The sequence below is a fragment of the Natrix helvetica genome, assembly GCF_964273705.1.
Source record: "Natrix helvetica genome assembly, chromosome: Z".
NCBI lineage: Eukaryota > Metazoa > Chordata > Lepidosauria > Squamata > Natricidae > Natrix > Natrix helvetica.
The window spans coordinates 41,523,702-41,542,952 of NC_138554.1; the positions used below are offsets into that span (position 1 = coordinate 41,523,702).

A 19,251-nucleotide genomic window follows, 5' to 3' on the forward strand; every position below is an offset into this window, starting at 1 on the left:
TCTGGTTCGATTTTCGTAAGGAACAAACGAAGGTCTCCTCTTTTGGTGCTTTTCCTTTTTATCTCCTTTTTTTATCTTCCTTAGGGCTATGTACAAAAGTAAGGCTGAGCTAGTTAGCCCACTTATTATTATTAGCCAACAACAATTCTCTCCTGCCTTTTCTTTCTCCTATTTTGCAACTGCTCTGCTCTGCTTCTGCCTGTCCCTGCTATCAGTTTCTACTCGACTTCTCCTCCTCCTCCTTTCCCCACAACCCCACTCCTTTTTAGCAGTGATGATGTTACCTAGTTTGGTAATGAAATGTCTGTAAGAAAACCACCAAGCTCAGAAAGCAGCAAGGATCCCTTATCCCCCACCTCCTCTTTCTCCCTTTCATTCTCCTTTTTGTCTTTTCTGCTCCTTCCCCACCCCACCCCCTTCTAGCAGTGATGATGTTACCTAGTTTGGTAATGAAATGTCTGTAAGAAAACCACCAAGCTCAGAAAGCAGCAAGGATCCCCTATCCCCCACCTCCTCTTTCTCCCTTTCATTCTCCTTTTTGTCTTTTCTGCTGCTTCCCCCCCCCCCCAGCTCAGAAAGCAGCAAGGATCCCCTATCCCCCACCTCCTCTTTCTCCCTTTCATTCTCCTTTTTGTCTTTTCTGCTCCTTCCCCCCACCCAAGCTCAGAAAGCAGCAAGGATCCCCTATCCCCCACCTCCTCTTTCTCCCTTTCATTCTCCTTTTTGTCTTTTCTGCTCCTCCCCCCCCCCAAGCTCAGAAAGCAGCAAGGGATCCCCTATCCCCCACCTCCTCTTTCTCCCTTTCATTCTCCTTTTTGTCTTTTCTGCTCCTTCCCCCCACCCAAGCTCAGAAAGCAGCAAGGATCCCCTATCCCCCACCTCCTCTTTCTCCCTTTTATTCTCCTTTTTGTCTTTTCTGCTCCTTCCCCCCCCCCCCTTCTAGCACTTCACCAGCTCAGGTGCGACCAGAGAAATTTCTCTTCTCAGAAATGTCTTCAGTGGAGCGGTGAGGAGCTAAGGAAACTTCTCCGGTCACGCCTGAGCTGGTGAAGCGCAGGCAAGCGCCGTCCCATCGCCAGGGAAACAGTGAGTGAGGTGAATCACGTGGTTGCTCAGATCACACGGGCGCAGCCCGACCGGAGAAGTTTCTCTTCTCAGAAATGTCTTCTCGGGCTGTGCCCGTGTGATCTGAGCAACCACGTGATTCACCTCACTGTTTCCCTGGCGATGGGACAGCGCTTCTCGCGCGCGTTAGTTCAAAAGGAGGTTTTAACCTCCAAAATCCCCACCGCCCACCTGGAATCCCAAAACACCCACTAGTGGGCGGTAGGGACCAGGTTGACGACCCATGGTAGAGAAGACTATTTCTCTAAATAGGCATTTTTTAATATTTATATCAATATCTCTGATATTCCAGATCTTATTCATGCTAACTATTACAGTGCAGCCTAAGTTAGTGTTCTCCTATTGTTTCTTGATCAGTGTACGACAATATGATTGGTTGGGACACCAATATCATGCAAGGCCAGTCATAGCTAATTGTGTTCTACTCAGTCAAAAGCTTTTCTGTAATTGATATATATCCTTTTGATATTCACGTGCCTTTTCTATGATCCATCTAATACTGGCAATGTGATCTTGAATGACACACCCTTTTCTAAAGTCAATTAATACATCAGATAAGTCTTGATCAATGACATTCTGTACCCCTGTTGAATGATCTTGGGATAGGGGACAATTTTTGATCCTTATATAATAGAAAAGAAGAAATAGCTATCAACTAGGAATTATTATTAGATTTATATTCCAATTTATTTTGTACAACTCAACACAACTGGAAAATCTGGTTTAAAATAGTAGTATTTTTCTTGTTCTGCTCTAGTAGATATCACAGCAGGAAGACAGATGGGAAACAAAGGAAGGAGATTTTCTTATATTTTGTCAGAAACACATATCTCAAAAGATACCAAAGCTCTTTGATTTAAAAATAAAAACAATTCCTGGCTGTGTGCTAAGCCCACATTCTCTTTCATATCGTCAGACTTACCTCCCATCGAAGCTGAGGGGGGATATTTCTTATCTGAATTTTGCGGCTCCTAATTGAAAAAAGAAAAGAGGAAGAATTTTTTTTTAAATTAACAGAATGCTCTACCTTGAAACTATTGTTTATGTGCAACACTATAGTTCAGTACACTAGATCTGACTTATAAAAGTCCAGATGATCATGAGATTTTATTTAAAAGCTTGTTTTGTTTAATAACCATGTGATTCACTTAAAAACTGCAGTGATTCATTTAACATTTGTGGCAAAAAGCTCATAAAATCAGGGGCCACTTGCTTAACAATCACCTTGCTTGGCAAAGGAAATTCTGGTCCCAGTTGTGATCATATATCAAGGATTACTTGTACATATACATATACAGAAGACCTCTAGATGTCAGCAAAGAATACAAAAATCTAACCATCTGCTGCCTTCTAACAGTTGTCTGGATATTTGCAATCCAACTATGGTAGCTCAGTAAAAGAAATGTACTTACAAGTAGCACAAATGTTTCATATTGAAGATAGTTCATAATTTTATATAGAAATGGAGAATACATTACAACTTCTCACAGGATATTATATCAGAGTTATAACTGCCCCGACAAAAAGTGTGAGAAAGCAGCTTTCTCTACACTGCAAGTTCTTCTACAGAAAAATCAACAAATCATTTGGTGACCATTTAAGGGGCAAACAGTTTATACTGATATAAAAGAGGAAGAATGTTATGATAGCTTATAATTTGACTTCATTGAATTAAATGAAACATTTAATATTTTGGTAAGTAAAATATTTATTGAGCTCTTTCCTATAAAACTTAGTAAAAGTTCCCTTTTGCCACATCCAACAAACTAAATCTTCTCTGTTTTTCTCTGTTGATACAGATGGGTTTCACTTAATAGCGAATCGAATCTACTTTTATTTTATTTCATTTTATTTATTTAGCCAATTAATATATATTCCCATTTCCCAAACATGACTCTGGAAGGCATACCAGAGCAAAAACAGTTAAAAACAAATTATCTACTATTAAAAACCTATTAATCAAAATTAAACCAACATTGTGGGAGAATGGTCAAACATAAACACGATGCAACCATCCAGCAGTCTTCCTTGTTCCCATGATGTCCCAAAGTTTTCTTTTTCTACAATACATCTTTCTCCCATATTCATCAGCAACCCTGATTTAACCATCATATTTTGTTTAAAAAATAGAGTTTCTCAAGGAATTGCAGAATCAAGACATAAAAGGGTAGAAAGTAATAAAATGAAAAGCTTTGCATCTCTACTTCCTTTCTATTATGTCCTGCTTGTCATACCCACTTTCTATTATTTATTTTATTCTTCTCCTTGGCAAGATGATAACACCTCTTTCTTCGTACTGAACACATAAGAGCTGGACTGGAGAGTGACTTAAATGGCAAGAAGGATTACTACATTCAAAAACTGAAGATAATCTATAAGAGACTCGTCTCCAATTTTCTAAGAAGAACCAGTTTGGTCTAGTGGTTAAAATGCTGGCTAGAAACCAGGAGACTATGAGTTCTAGTTCTGCCTGAGGTCTGAAAACCTGGTTGATTTGAGCACCTACTCTCTCTCTCAGGCTAAGCAACCTTACAAAATTGTTGTTATGGAGGAAATAGAGGAGGAAGAAGTACTGTGTGTATTCCCTGCCCCGAGTTATTTATAAAAATAATGAAGACAGGAAATCAATCCACCAAAAAATTCTCAAGACAAGTGGGTAACTTTGAGAAAGGAAGCAGAAATCCTTCCCGTTCTATTTCTGTATCCTAAAAGCTCTCTGATTGTCAAAACAAAGACATCTCCAGGTTTGATATTTTCACTGTCTATTTGCATGATAGGATCCAAGTACATGCTATACCTAGTTGAGAGCAAAAATATTATGTCCCTCTATTTTTTTAATTCATTATTCAGTTCATAGGTGGTGGGGGAATGACCACTGGCTTACCTGAAGGGTCCTTTTCTGTGCGCTGCGGGAGAGTCTAAGCGTGGGTTAAATTCTGTCCTTCTGCCCAATGGATTGGATTGAAATTTCTGGTCACGCCTCGTTGTCTCCTCTAATATCCAATTTTCAATGAAGGCATGGTCACGAAGACAACTATGTAGTAAATCCATCGAGTAGAATCCATAGAATCCAACCGACTAGAAGCAATCCGGTTCAATGGAAGTCACAACCCAGGGCGGGGTTGGACTCTCCTGCAGAGCACATAAAAGGACCCTTCAGTTAAGCCAATGGTCATTTTCCTGTGTGCTGCTTGGAGAGTCCAAGCATGGGACATACCCAAGCAAAGTTATGTCCAAGGGTTTGAGAAAAAACAACCCAGCCCTATCAAGGGATAGCTACAATTCTCTGCAGAACTCTTCTGCCAAAAGCAGTGTCTGCAGAGGCAAATTTGTCCAATTTCTAGTGTCTGACAAATAATGAAGATGACACCCAAGTCTCTGCCTTGTAGATCTCCTCAACCAGCGCTTGGGTGGCCCAGACAGCTGTTGTGGCTGCACTCCGTGTTGAGTGCGCTGTGACCTGTGAGGAACCGGTTTACCCTGTTGCTCGTAGGCAAAGGAAATGCAAACCTTGATCCATCTTCCCAAGGTGGACGAGGTGACCTTGCGCCCTATGGATACTGGCTGAAACGAAACAAATAGGGCTTCAGACCGATGAAAATAGGATGTACGCTTGAGGTACCGCTTTAAAGTTCTACAAACGCCGAGGGAATGCCAACATCATTCTCTGGGATCCTTTGGTCTTGGACAAAAATCTGGAAGTACAACTTCTTGGGCATGATGAAAATACGAATTGATCGAGACGGAGAACGACCCCGTTCGGATGGACAATGCACAGATCACTGTGGATAGACAGGGCTGCTAGCTCCAAGTTCCTGCATGCCGACAAGATTGTGACAAGAAAGGTGGTTTTGAGAGTCAGGTGTCGCAAGGAAGCATTGCGGAGGAGTTCAAAGGGCGAGGTGGAGAGTATCCTTAAAACGGTGCAAGATCCCAGGATGAATAGGGGTGGACGATTGGAGGACTAAGATTGGATTACCCCGTGCAGGAAGCTACGCACCTCCGGTTTTTTGCTGAGATGCTGGAGAGTAGGAGATGGAATCAGGTGACAAGGTGGCCACCTGGTGTCTCAGGGTATTAGGGGCCAACCCTTTTTCAAGGCCCTCCTGGAGGAAGTCCAGGATCCATGGCATGGAAGCTGTGGTAGGTTGAATTTGCCGACCCACACACCAGCAAAGGAACCCTAGGTGGCGTCATATATTCTGTTAGTAAATGGGCAACTGGATGCCTGTATGATTCTGACAACCTTGCTGGAAAACTCGGCCCTTTTTAAGAGGTCTCTCTCAAGTGCCAGGTTAAGTTGAAGCACTGAGATTCTGGGTGAAGAACCCCCCCTGGCTGAGAGAGACCAACTCCTGTGGAATTCTCCAGGGGTGTGCAATGGAGAGGCAGGTCACATTGGTGAATCAAGTCTGTCTGAGCCAGTAAGGAGCCACCAGTAGAACTTCCGCTCCCTTTTCTAGAATCTTTCTGATTACTCTGGGAAGAAGTGCCAATGGGGGGAAAGCATAAAGTAGGCCAGGCAGCCAGGGACAGAGAAGAGCTTTGATCCCTTCCGCCAGAGGACACTGGAACCTGGTGAAGCGGGGGAACTGAGCATTCTCTGGGGTGGCAAACAGATCAACCAGGGGAAGATCAAATCTCCTCGACAGCTGTTGGAAAAGTTGCGGGTGCAGGCGCCATTCCGAATGGTCCAAGGTGGTCCTGCTCAGCCAATCTGCCTGTACACTGTTCACCCTGGAGATGTGTTCCGCCCATATGGACGCCAGATGCTTCTCCGCCCAGCGGCCCAGGGCCTCCGCCATGAGTGACTTGGATCTGGTCCCCCCTTGGCGGTTTATGTGCGCCTTTGCCGCTATGTTGTCGGTGAGGACGAGAACATGATGGCCTTGTATGTCCGGTCAAAATCGCCACAGAGCCACTGCCCTCAACTTCAACAAATTTATGTTGTGAGAAGGATCGTGAGGTGACCACTGACCTTGTGCAACCAGGGTGCGAAAATGGGCCCCCTAGCCAAAGAGGCTGGCACCCGTCGTGATGGTGTGACGGACAGGTTTCTTGAAGAAGGTTCCCTTCATTATGGCTGAGGATTGCCACCATCTGAGGGAATGAAGAACCTTGGGAGGAAGTGTCACCTTGGTCGGGGAGTTGCTGGCGCTGGCTCTCTGCATCAGGAGCAGAAACCACTGCAGATATTGTGTGTGGAGTCATGTCCAAGGGACTATCGAGAGGCATGAAATCATTTTCCCCAGTAATTGTGACAAAGTGAGGATCTGGACTCTGAGAGAGGTGTACATTCGGCAGGCCAGTTGTTGAAGGCTTGCAATGCGGTTTTGAAACAGGAAGACTTGGCAAAGTGACGTGTCTATCACCACTCTCAAATGTAGCACTGGTGATGGGAGTCAGGTGGCTTTTTTCAAGATTTATGGTAAAGCTGTAGTTCTGCAGTGTACGCATGGTGATGCAGAGGTTGCGCGCTGCCTGTGCTGGTGTTGACGACTGAATCAATATGTCTTCGATAGCATTAGAGACGTATCAGGTGCTGACGCAGATGCACAGCCACCACTGCCAGGATCTTTGTAAATGTCCTTGGGGCTGATGACAGGCCGAACAGGAGGGCCCTGTACTGAAAGTGGGCCCCAGCGTAAAAGAATCTTAGGTAGCGCCTGTGTGCAGGTCTGATGGGCACGTGCAGATACGCTTCCTTCAAGTTGATTGATGTCAGGAAATCCCCCTCTCGAATGCAGCTCAGGAGGGAGTGGAGCGACTGCATTTTGAACTTCTTGTAGGCCAGATATTCCTTTAGCTTTTTAAAATCGAGGATTGCTCTCCATCCCCCGAAGTTCTTGGGGACTAGGAATAAGATGGAATAAAAACCCCTGCGTTCCTGACCTGGGGGAACCGGTTCTATTGCCCTAATTTCCCTGAGATGACTGATCTCGGCCTCCATGAGACATCTTTTGATGGGACACTTTGGAGTGGCAACGAATAAAGTGGCGCTGGGGGGGGGGATTTCAATGTCAGGCCTAATAGAAGTGTTTGGAGGACCAATGCATCTGAGGTGATCTCCTCCCAACGGGTGGCAAATAGATGTAGCTGCCTCCCTATAGGAGGGTTGGGATGCTGGTCACTTATTTCGTCTGAAGGGTCTCTTTCCAGACCCTTCTCGAAATGGCCGTTGGGAGAAGGACTGGTAACAGGTCTTATCCCGAAAGGACTGCCTATCCTGGTTCTGTTGGTACGGTCGCCGAAAAGAGGAAGTATTGGATTGCGGATCAGCCTGGCGGGGAACCTGGCGACGAAAATAGGAAGAAGACCTGCGGTCCAGTTTGCACGATACGGAAGACATGACCTTCAGCTTGTCCTTATTCTCAACTAATACTGAGTCTAGGGCTTTCCCAAACAGTTTGCCTCCCTTGATGTAGCTGAGGCCAGCTTCCATTTTGATCTCATATCGGCGTTCCAATGGCGAAGCCATAGAAGGCATTGAGCGGTGACGTTAGAAGCCATGGCACATAAAGCAAACTTTGCAGCATTAAGGGTAGCGTCCGCTGTGTATTCCACTGTGGCCACGATTTTGTTGACGACATGGTGCAGTCTGGAATCTCCTGAGGGCAATCTAGTGATCAATTGACGAAGCCAAGCAATGGAGGCCCAATTAAAGAAAGAGGCAGAAGTGGCCCCTTTGATGGTCCATGCTGCTGCTTGATGTGTCTTATGACAAGTCCTTTCAGCTCGTTTATCTTCTGCCTTTAGGCTCTCCAAGAGGTCAGGTAGCAGGACTGATGTGGAAGTAAGTGCAGCGACCGGGGGGGGGGGGGGGGGGTCGACAGTCAGGAGCTTTAAAATCTCCTCCATACTGGGGTCAATGGAATAGAGACATTTGTCATTGCCGTCCGCTGTAGCCAAGGTACCTGGCTGCATCCATTACCGTTGGACTACATCTTTAAAAAACTTAGGCGACGGCACAATCTTCTGTGCTGGCACTTGTTCATCAAACAATCCCTTACTATGGTCAGTTGGATCAGCGGTGCCCTGATCTGGGGGAGACTCTGACTCCATATGGGTGGCAATCTTCACCTTGAAAGAATGATTTAAATAAGGCGGGTTTAAACAAACCAGCAAAAGCCGGCTTGTCAGCTACTAGGTCTCCGTCCTCTGACAAGTCCTGATTCCCCCAGATCATCATCCTCCCACACTGACTCCCACAGTATCCAACGGAGCTGGGGATGAGGGCATATGTGATAGGGTCCTGTCCTTGCAAGCCCGGGGAGCTTGTTTTTCAGGTTGAGGGACAGGCTGTGCCTCCCTCTTCTGCAGGCCATCAGCAATGCCCTGGGAAATCACTGTAGCGATTACTTCGCGGATCTCCGCTGAGAGTGCCAGGCAGGTGATCGGTTCCGGCAAGCAAACGCCGCTCCGGACTTCGCAATGCTGCAAGTGGCAAGCCGCACGATGAAAACGAGCAGAGCAGCAAGCCACGTGGGTCACCAACAAATGGGCAATCCCAACGGTGAAGATCCGCTTAAAGGCAAAAGCCGCTCCCTGCGCCCGGGCGGAAGCCCAGCACATGCGGTACAGCTGTGCTTGCCTCAGCTGAAGCCAGCTCACTGACAGAGGAAAGAGAGTAACTCACTACATTCACTCAAACAAGGAAGGAATCAAACCAAAAACTCTCACACCAAAGTAAAACTAATTAATTTGCAATAAATTAGGAGACACTGTAAGATATGTCCGAATGGGCTGGACTGAATTGAAAACTGGATATTAGAGGAGACAAGGAGGTGTGGCCAGAAATTTCAATCCAGTCCATTGGGCAGAAGGATAGAATTTAACCCAAGCTTGGACTCTCCAAGCAGCGCACAGGAAAATCCCTATTCAGTTCACATTTTGTGGGATAGAAAAACTGCAACAATCCAGGCGTCATAGGGATAAACTGCAAGTTAAGCATCGTTTACTGCAGAGTATGATTAAGTATGCCTATGTATTCAGCATGTATAAGTTATTCTAAGTTACTATAACTAGAGATAGCCATGTGACCTGGACAGCTAGACAGTGCTTGGATTTAGCTGTTTTCATTCAGGCCATTTATATTTTGTTTTTGCCTATTCTCAGTTGCAATGCAGTGCATTGTGCCAGAAAGCACATGAGTCAGGACAGAAAAGTGCAAGAGAAACAGCAATAATAACTGACTGGAAGAGTAGACATATGAACAAGTGGTCAGATGCTTCCCTGATGTTTCAGGAGGAGAAATTCACTTACAAGCAAACAATAAGCATTCAAGGCTTGAAAGCACATGAGTGCTAGCAATCAATCACCAAGGATCATCTTCAATTAATTATCATTTATAGAGCAAGACACACAAAAGTGAAATTATTAGTTGGTATGGTAATACAGTATTTTTATTTGGAAACTCTCAGTTTCATATGAACAAATAAATAATCTGATAAAGATACATTGAAATATGTGGAAGATGACAGATATTCTATTGCCCAAACCAGAGCTTTTTATCAGAGATATTTGCTTCCATTATTGATTTTCTGTTTGATTGTGATTTTATTATTCTCCTCAAAATGACCTGAAAATTTTTAAAACAGAAAATAAAGCAGATTATTCAATTTTCATAATACGTAAAATAGGACAGTCAAATTTGGGGATGGCAGTTCTGTCTTTGACCGTCATATGAAGATTCATGATTTCAATGTTTGAGGTCTTTTTTAAGTTCCTAGAAATTCTTCATAGATTAAAAATGGTTCATAGTTAGTCCAACTGAGAATAATCGTGGCAGGGTCTAAGCCAGACATACATAATAAACTAAGTAAATGGCTCTCCGGGATCCAGGCAACCTGTATCAATGTATGATTGTTATCTACCATAAAGAAAGAAAGATAGATAGACAGACAGACAGACAGATGATAGATAGATAGATGGTATATAAGAGTGTTTTATATCCCTACATGCTGTTATTACATACATACATACATACAGACATATATACATACATACATACATACATACATACATACATACATACATACATATATACATACAGACATACGTAATAACAACATGTACGGGTATAAAACACTCTTCATTTTTTAACAATTTCAAACACAAAACTTCACAAAGCTCCCCATTTTAAATACAAAAATATTATTCAAAGCACAAAACTGGCATTTCAAGTCATCCTATGTGAAATTCCAGTTTTTGAAATCCCCTATTGAACTTATACCTACAACAGCTTTGATTGACAAGATATGCTAACAATAATCAACCAACTAGTTCTGGAAACCAGCAGGAGGAAACTGTAACTCGGTGGGTCTGTGAGTGGCATCTCATATCCTAGAACAGTGATGGCTAACCTTTTCAGCCCTGAGTGCCAGAACTGGAGTGTGCATTTGTGCCGGAACCGGGAAGATCGCAGCAGCCAGCTGCTCTTCTGAGTTTTGTCGTGGGCATGTGCGTTGGCTAGCTGGTCTTCGCGCAAAGACCAGCTGGCCAGTACACATGCATGCAACAGAACCCAGAAAAGCAGCTATTGATGGCAGAGTTGAAAGGGACCTTGGAGGTCTTCTAGTCCAACCCCCTGCCTAGGCAGGAAACCCTATACCGTTTCAGGCAAATGGCTATCCAACATCTTCTTAAAGACTGCCAGTGTTGGGGCATTCACAACTTCTGGAGGCAAGTTGTTCCACTGATTAATTGTTCTAACTGTCAGGAAATTTCTCCTCAGTTCTAACTTTAACTTAACTTTATTCAATTTCAATTTCTAGACCGCCCCGCTCTCAAAAGAGACTCGGGGCGGTGTACAGTCATATTAAAATAATTGAACAATAAATATACATGGTATAAATACAAAATCAATAAATTAAATATAGGACTGGAGGAGGTATTAATGATTCACTGTACAATTTAGTTAAGTTAGATTAAAATTGTAAAAATTATAAAAACATTTACCCTAAAAACTATCCCCAATAAAATATCCGCCAGGAGGTAAGAGTAGAGCTATAAGTGGGCCAGGCCGGCTAATCGGAACAGGTGAGTCTTAAGTTTTTGTCGGAAGGAGCGGAAGTCGGTAGTAGTTCTAATATCGGGGGGGAGGTCATTCCAGAGGGTTGGGCCCATCACAGAGAAGGGGGATTTATTCATTTTAATTGGGTTTGGGGTTTTAATAAGCTTTTAATGTACTATATTTATTATTCTATATACAGTCTTGCAACCTCCTCCACCTACGTATTTAATTATTTAACTGTTTTATGTATGTATTTTATAACGCATTTTAGTGACTGTTCACCGCCCCGAGTCCCTTTCGGGAGAAGGGGCGGTCTATAAATACGAATAATAAATAAATAAAATAAAAATAAATAAGGCTCTACTCCTAGGCGCCACCCGTTGGCATTGCTTGGTGGACGGCACCCGGAGGAGTCCCTCCCTGTGAGAGTGAATTGGTCGCAGGGATGTATGTGGTAGGATGCAATCCCGCAGGTAGCTATGTCCTGTGCCATGGAGCGCTTTGAAGATGGTAATCAACACCTTGAAACGCACCCAAAAAACCACAGGCAGCCAGTGCAGCTCGCGCAGGAAAGGTGTTATGTGGGAGTACCTAGTACTCCCCATGATGGCCCGCGCGGCCGCATTCTGAACTAGCTGTAGTCTTCGGGTACATCCCAAGGGGAGCCCCATGTAGAGAGCATTGCAGTAGTCCAGACGAGACGTCACCAGCGCATGAGTGACTGTGTGTAAGGCATCCCGGTCCAATAGGGGGCGCAATTGGCGCACCAGGCGAACCTGGTGGAACGCCCCCCTTGCCACGGCTGCCACATGGTCATCCATCGACAGCCGGGCATCTACGAGGACGCCCAAATTGCGCGCCCGTTCCACAGGGGGCAATTGTTCGCCCCCTATGGCCAGTGATGGAATCAACTGGTTGAACCGAGGTGCCGGTAACCACAGCCACTCGGTCTTGGAGGGGTTGCTTCTCTCCTTGATTAGTTTCCACCCATTGCTTCTTGTTCTACCCTCAGGTGCCTTGGAGAATAGTTTGACTCCCTCTTCTTTGTGGCAACCCCTGAGATATTGGAAAGCTGCTATCATGTCTCCCCTAGTCCTTCTCATTAAACTAGACATACCCAGTTCCTGCAACCGTTCTTCATATGTTTTAGTCTCCAGTCCCCTAAACATCTTTGTTGCTCTTCTCGGCACTCTTTCTAGAGTCTCCACATCTTTTCTACATTGTGGTGACCAAAACTGAATGCAGTATTCCAAGTGTGGCCTTACCAAGGCATTATAAAGTGGTATTAACACGTCACGTGATCTTGATTATATCCCTCTGTTTATGTAGCCTAGAACTGTGTTGGTTTTTTGGCAGCTGCTGCACACTGCTGGCTCATATTTAAATGGTTGTCCACTAGGACTCCAAGATCCCTCTCACAATTACTACTATTGAGGAAGGTACCATCTATACTGTACCTGTGCATTTCATTTTTCTTGCCTAAATGTAGAACCTTACTCTTTTCACCATTGAATTTCACTTTATTAGATAGTGCCCAATGTTCAAGTTTGTCAAGATCTTTCTGTATCTTAAGCCTGTCTTCTGGAATGTTGGTTATTCCTGCCAGCTTGGTGTCTCCAAATTTGATGAGTTCCTCATTTATTCCCTCATCCAAATCATTGATGAAGATGTTGAAGAGTACTGGGCCTAAAACAGAACCTTGGGGTACTCCACTGCATACTTCCCTCCATGTAGATGCATTGTAGTTCCATTGAGGACTACACATTGAGTGTGGTTAGTCAGCCAGTTACGAATCCATCTGGTGGTAATGCTGTCTAACCCACATTCTTCTACTTTATCTAGTAGTAGGTTATGATCTACCTTATCAAATGCCTTATTGAAGTCCAAGTAAACTATATCGATGGCATTCCTTTGATTCACTAATTTTGTCACTTTGTCAAAGAATGCAATAAGATTAGTCTGGCATGATCTGTTTTTGACAAACCCATGTTGACTTTTGGCTATTTGTTTACTTCTAGGTGTTTGCTAATTCGTTGCTTGATTATCTTTTCCAGAATCTTTCCCGGTATTGAGGTCAGGTTGATAGGTTTATAGTTTCCTGGATCTATTTTTTTCCTTTTTTGAAGATGGGAACCACATCAGCTCTTTTCCAGTCCTCTGGTAGTTCCCTGGTGCTCCAGGATCTCTGAAAGACATAGTTCAGTGGTTCTGAGATCTCGTCTGACAGTTCCTTCAGAACGCTGGGGTGTAATCCATCCAGTCCTGGTGATTTGAACTTGTCTAGGGTAGACAGGTGCTCACTTACCATTTTCTTCCCTATTTCAATTTGTGTTCCTAATCTGATTTTTGTGGTGCTGTTTTTGATAGGTTGGACTGTTTTATCCCTTTGTGTAAAGACAGATGCAAAAAATGAGTTAAATAGTTCTGCTTTCTCCCTCTTGCTTGTCACCTTTTTGCCACTTTCTCCCAGCAATGGACCAATTGTTTCCTTAAATTTTTTCTTGTTTTCAACATGTTGGAAGAAGCTTTTTTTGTTATTTTTTACTTTTGTGGCAAGCCTTTCTTCAGTGTGAGCCTTACCTTTCCTTACTTCATCTTTACAGGCTCGGGCTATTTGCTGATATTCTGCCTTAGTTATGTCCCCCTCTTTCCACTTTTTATATTTATCTTTTTTGTCTTTCAATTTGTCAGAGTTCTTTATGCAGCCATGCTGGTTTCTTTTGGGAGCTGTTATTTTTCTTCTTCATTGGTATTGTGCTAGACTGAGCTTTTGTAATCTCATTTTTCAAAATTTCCCAAGTTTCTTGAGTTGTTTTCCCCTTGAGGATTCTCATCCATGGAATTCTTCCCAAGCTCTCTCTAAGTTTATTGAAATTAGCTCTCTTAAAAGTCCAAGACTCTAGTTTGACTTTGTTCTACTACTTGTGTTTGCATAATGTTGAATTCCAATATTGCATGGTCACTTGCCCCCAGGGTTCCTATGGCTTCAACACCTTCTATCATTTCCTCTTTGTTAGAGAGAATTAAGTCCAATATGGCTGATCCCCTTGTTCCCTTCTCTACTTTTAGGGAAACAAAGTTGTCTGCTAGGTTCATTAGGAACCTGTTGGATCTTCCACTTGGTGCGGAGTTTGTTTCCCTGTTGATGTCAGGGTAGTTAAAATCTCCCATTACTATTGTGGTGTGCTTCCTACATACCTTAGTTAGCTGACTAACAAAAAGTTCATCTACTTCCTCTGCTTGGTTGGGTGGCCTGTAGTATAGATCTATGGCAATGTCATCCCCCCCCCCCAACCTTTAATATTGACCCAAATGCATTCAAGATAGTTCTTATCATTGTTGTGCTCTATTTCTGTGGAGACGTAGTTATTTCTTATATATAGTGCAACTCCACCTCCTCTTTTATTTGGTCTATTTCTTTTAAATCCTTCTAGCTGTATGTTCCATTTGTCGGTTTCATCCCACCAAGTTTCTGTAATGGTAACAATATCATATCTGCCCTCATTTACTTGAATTTCTAATTCATCCTCTTTATTCCTCATACTCTGTGCATTGGTGTATGATTCATGCACATGGTATGACACTCACTATTAAATGCTTGGTTTTGCTTGACAGCAGGAGTGATCATCTTACCCGCACAAACATCTATTTTACATGCACTGATAACCCTATGAGTTTTAGATTGCTGGGGCAGAAATGTTCTGTATCAATTAATTCTCCGTCCCCGCTGTTCAGTTTAAATGTTTATCCAGAAAAATATGTGAATTTAATGCCAAGTAACTCAGTCCCTTTCTTGGATGGGTGCAAACCATCTATTTTGTACAGTTTTTCATTGGACCAGCTGCAGACATCATGACTAATAAAACGAAAGCCTTCCCTTTTACACCACTCCTTTAGCCACACATTAAACTCTGCTACACACTGACCCTTCCCTTTTTGTTCCTTATATACTGGTAAAACCTCTGAAAAGATAAGACTACAACCTACACTACTAATTTCATACCCCAAGCTCTGGAAATCATTCTTCACAGAAGGTACAACTTTTTGGGACAGATCATCTATGGTATAGTGCTTTTGAGAAATGTCTGTCCATAACTTAATGATGTCAATATGGACATGCAAAGGCAGGAAGTTTCAAGAGTTCCAACCTGAGATCAATAGTTCAAAATGCAGACTGGGCACAAAAATTATACTCATGGACCAAAACAAAAAACAAAAAAACCACAACCAGGGCTCCTGGTGTTAACACTAACATTCCAAGGATATTACCTGCAAAAAAGTCACAGAAACAAGGTAAGGAAAGCATGCAGAGTATAACTCTCGGTAGTCTTTCCTCTTTATGTTTTAAATCATAAGATAGAAAGGAATAAGATATGGGCATGGAATTGAGCAGAGGTGTCAAACTCCAGGCCCGTGTGCCGGATCTACCTGTGGGATGCTTACATCTGGCCTGCAGGGCCACCCTGGAAATAGCGAAGGATTGACCAGTGGTGCTTCTGCCAGCGAAAATAGCCTCCAGAGCTCCATTTTCGTCTGTCACAGACCTCAGGAGCCCATTTTCGCTGGCAGAACACTCGGGCCACCAGAGGTGCCTTCGACACGAGTGATGTTGAGTTGGCCACATCTACCCTGGCCACACCCACACCCCAAGGTCAAACACAACCCTGATGTGGCCCTCAATGAAAATGAGATTGACACCCCTGGAATAAAAGAATCAACAACAAACCACTTTTCAATTGCCTCTTCCAAAAAGATACACCAGTGATTGTTTTCTGGGTTTTCTTTGTTCCCTGCACTCTTCTCAGATTTGGACATTTTCAAATTCCATTTTCCATCACATCAAATGGGGTCCCTTTCTGTTTCATTTTTGGAATTGTCCTTTTGACAAACAGACAATGGTATGCACTTACAGAGCCCTGACTTCCATGAGTTTGGAAAGAATTCATAGAACAATGCAATCATAGCATAGATATTCATGAAGTGAAGTCCAGAATAGATATATAATTATATTTCCTTCTTGAAACCATTGGGTAAACAGAATAACTTTGTTTTCAATGCAATCAAAGCCTACCCAATTCATCCCAAACTTGCCCACCCTTCCTCTTCCATTGTGGAGCAGAAAGAACAGAGAATTAAGTTGGCAGGGATTTCTTACAAGATAATAAAATGCAGCACACCTCTTTTCTGCCTAACATCTTTTCTGCCTAACACTTTCTTCTCTGGAAGTTTATTTTTCTCCTATTCTTCATCTGCCATATTTATATTGTTTTAATTATAACATCCCAATAAATACAATTCCTCACCCGTCATAAAACTTTTAAAAATAGCATGTTTCTTGCCTGTTTTCATTTTTTTTCATGTAACTGATAAGCACAGCATGGGTCCTCAATTTTTAATGTGGCGGTTTTAGTGGAGACATTTTAGTTTCAGCATCTTAATATTCTTTAAAAGCAACTAAGCTAGAAACAGCCACCAGGTAAAAACCACTAGAAATGATCTTTGAATCTGAATAGGATGTTTACCTTATACTGCAACGTGCATTAATCTGATAGTCCCCCTCCCAAATACTGGCCAAAGGCCAAGTGAAAATGGCATCTAGCAACCATAAACTCACTGGCATAGCTTTCCCTGGTTCTTGCCGTTTACCACATCCTGTAGGAAAATCCAAGACATTAAACCCAGTCTCCTAATGTTTCTTGTCTTTAGGACTAGATTCCTGTCTCCTCTTGACTCTCCAGAGCATTCTGAAAATCCCATCTGTTGGAAGGAGATGTGGTGAACAAAATTACACTTGGAGAACGTCAGCTTGAATCTCGGGGGGTTAATAAAGAAGAGAAAGAATCTCTATAAAGAGCCTAAGGGTTGTCTATAAACATATTTTAACAGCTAGGCAAGACTGAAGCAAAGATGTAGCATGAAGAGGGTGGAGGAAGAATAATGTCAACAGAGGATTTTAATAAGTCCTCAGATACAAAAGGAATAGCTACTTCTCGTTTCCCGATTTTGCTCTTTGTAATGCCTACTTCTCAAAATAGAAACCGGGAGAATTTTCAGTGCCAAAATAATTCATTGCTCTGTAACAGCTGCCGCATACAACTACAGGTGGAACATGTCCATTCCATCAGACTTCTAGGAGGTCCCTAAATTCACTAAGCAGCTGCGATTTAGAGTGGTGAAATGCAAATACTGTAACAGATCCATGGCCATATGTATCGTTATCTACCTGCTGTGACTATATTTCAAGACAAATCTATATTTTATCTATTGGCCCCTGCCAGCTTCTGTAATTTATGCAACTAACCCACCACCCACTCACAAAATATGGGAAACCAGTTTTATTTGCATGTCCAATTTATATGTAATATACAGCAATAATTCACTGTATTATTTCTCATTCTGCCTAATTCTCTTTTGAGTTCTTTGATGGTAGAGATCCTTGACATAAGGCATTATAAAACAAAAAAATAGAACAAGAGTGTTTAAGCAATTTTGGAACTCCACAACGATTGGGTATTTGGTTAATAGCTATAAAATACTGTCAAGCTAGCCATTTTACAGATGACATGAAGATTTCTTGCCACAGCACTTAAGTCAATGCTTCCCAAACCTAGATGCATTACCCAAAAGTGCTCCCCCCCCTTTGAATAATGACACAAGAAACGTATTACCCACCACAACAGGAACATTTAAACTGACATGAAGACCTCCATGTTTACTAAAATATATTTGAAAACCTCCAAAATATTCCTACTAAGACGAAAACCGGTGAATTACCAATGGTAATTTGTTGAAATGACAAGTATTGTTCAATTATATTGTATTTGGAATACTGGTAATCCTTGAATTACAGCCGTTTAGCCACTATTTAAAGTTACACTCGTGCTTAAGGAATGGATATGTGATCTTCAAGCTTTGGTAACACTTTCCGATAAGCCATTTGGGGTAATTAGGGAAAATGTTTGGGAAGCAGTGCCTTTAGTATTTCCAAAAGGTTAGATATCAACTTGATGCGACACATCACAATCAAAACTGTAAGACGTTAGCAACCATATGACATAGTGCTTTTCGTTACACAATTAATAACAATTGACAAAACAAATAATAATAAATGTATCTAAAAAGAGAAACAAGATGGACAAGATTACTCACTAGAGTCTTAAGAGTTGGAAGGTTTCAAACCTAAATATTGTCCACTAGATGAAAATCATAGCATTTGTTTATACTTTAAAAAGGAATTGGCAATGATGCTACAGTAGCCCATGCTAACTGATGAGCTTTGTATGCCAGATACAAATCATGAGAATTACAGTCCAATACATTTGGAAAGTGCCAACTGATGAAAGCAGTGGAAAACAACAACTAGGCTCTAGAGAACTCTATTGTATAACAATAGAAACTGCTTTATTCCAAATCAAACTACCAGCCTATCTGGCAGTATCTGTACTGTGGGCAATATTTCTCCAAAGTCTCAGGGCAGTCTTTCCCAAGTCTACATGAAATGCAAGGATGAAATAAATCTGGAATAAGCTTTGGTTTCCTCCAATGCATCCAAGAATGCAGCTGGACAATATTTTGTAATTAGCAGGGTTTTTCACCCAATTGTGTAAGAAAAGGAAAAAAAAAATATCTCCGCATTTCCGACAGTTATTTCTTTTATTCAGTGGAGCACTATCTCAACATAAAACTAGCTGAGCACTTAAATCTACATTTTGCTAAATAAATGATTACACCCTGTTTCCAACAACAAGCTAAGCCACAATAAGGTATTTTGCTAATCCCCTAAACCAAAAGCAAAATAACCATGTAATGGCTTGAGTTTTACACATAAATTAGATGCTGGATTTAATAGATGTTTCTACCATCAAATTTGAAAAGAATTACAGTCTTCACTGAACCAACCACAACCTTTTAAATGTTTATCTGCTATCTTGTTGGGATCGTTGATCCTGATGTTAGGCTATAGTTTGTTGTGAAATATATCATAATGAAGGGTGAAATAAAATATTTAGATAAATAGGGACAAAACCTACACTTGGAAGTCAGAACTCTATTTATCATACCCATGTATAAGGTTCAAGTGCTCCCCAGAACAAGGTTAAAACTCATTACTACTG

General features: G+C 42.2%; 1 protein-coding gene across 1 annotated transcript in view; it reads right to left on the reverse strand.

The window, feature by feature from the left end:
* IGF2BP1 (insulin like growth factor 2 mRNA binding protein 1) overlaps nucleotides 1–19,251 on the reverse strand; it is a 91,451-nt gene that overhangs the window by 33,004 nt on the left and 39,196 nt on the right. Inside the window, exon 3 of the mRNA XM_081971385.1 lies at nucleotides 2,048–2,096. Coding sequence (XP_081827511.1) covers nucleotides 2,048–2,096 — 49 coding nt within the window. The remainder of the gene's footprint in view (nucleotides 1–2,047; nucleotides 2,097–19,251) is intronic.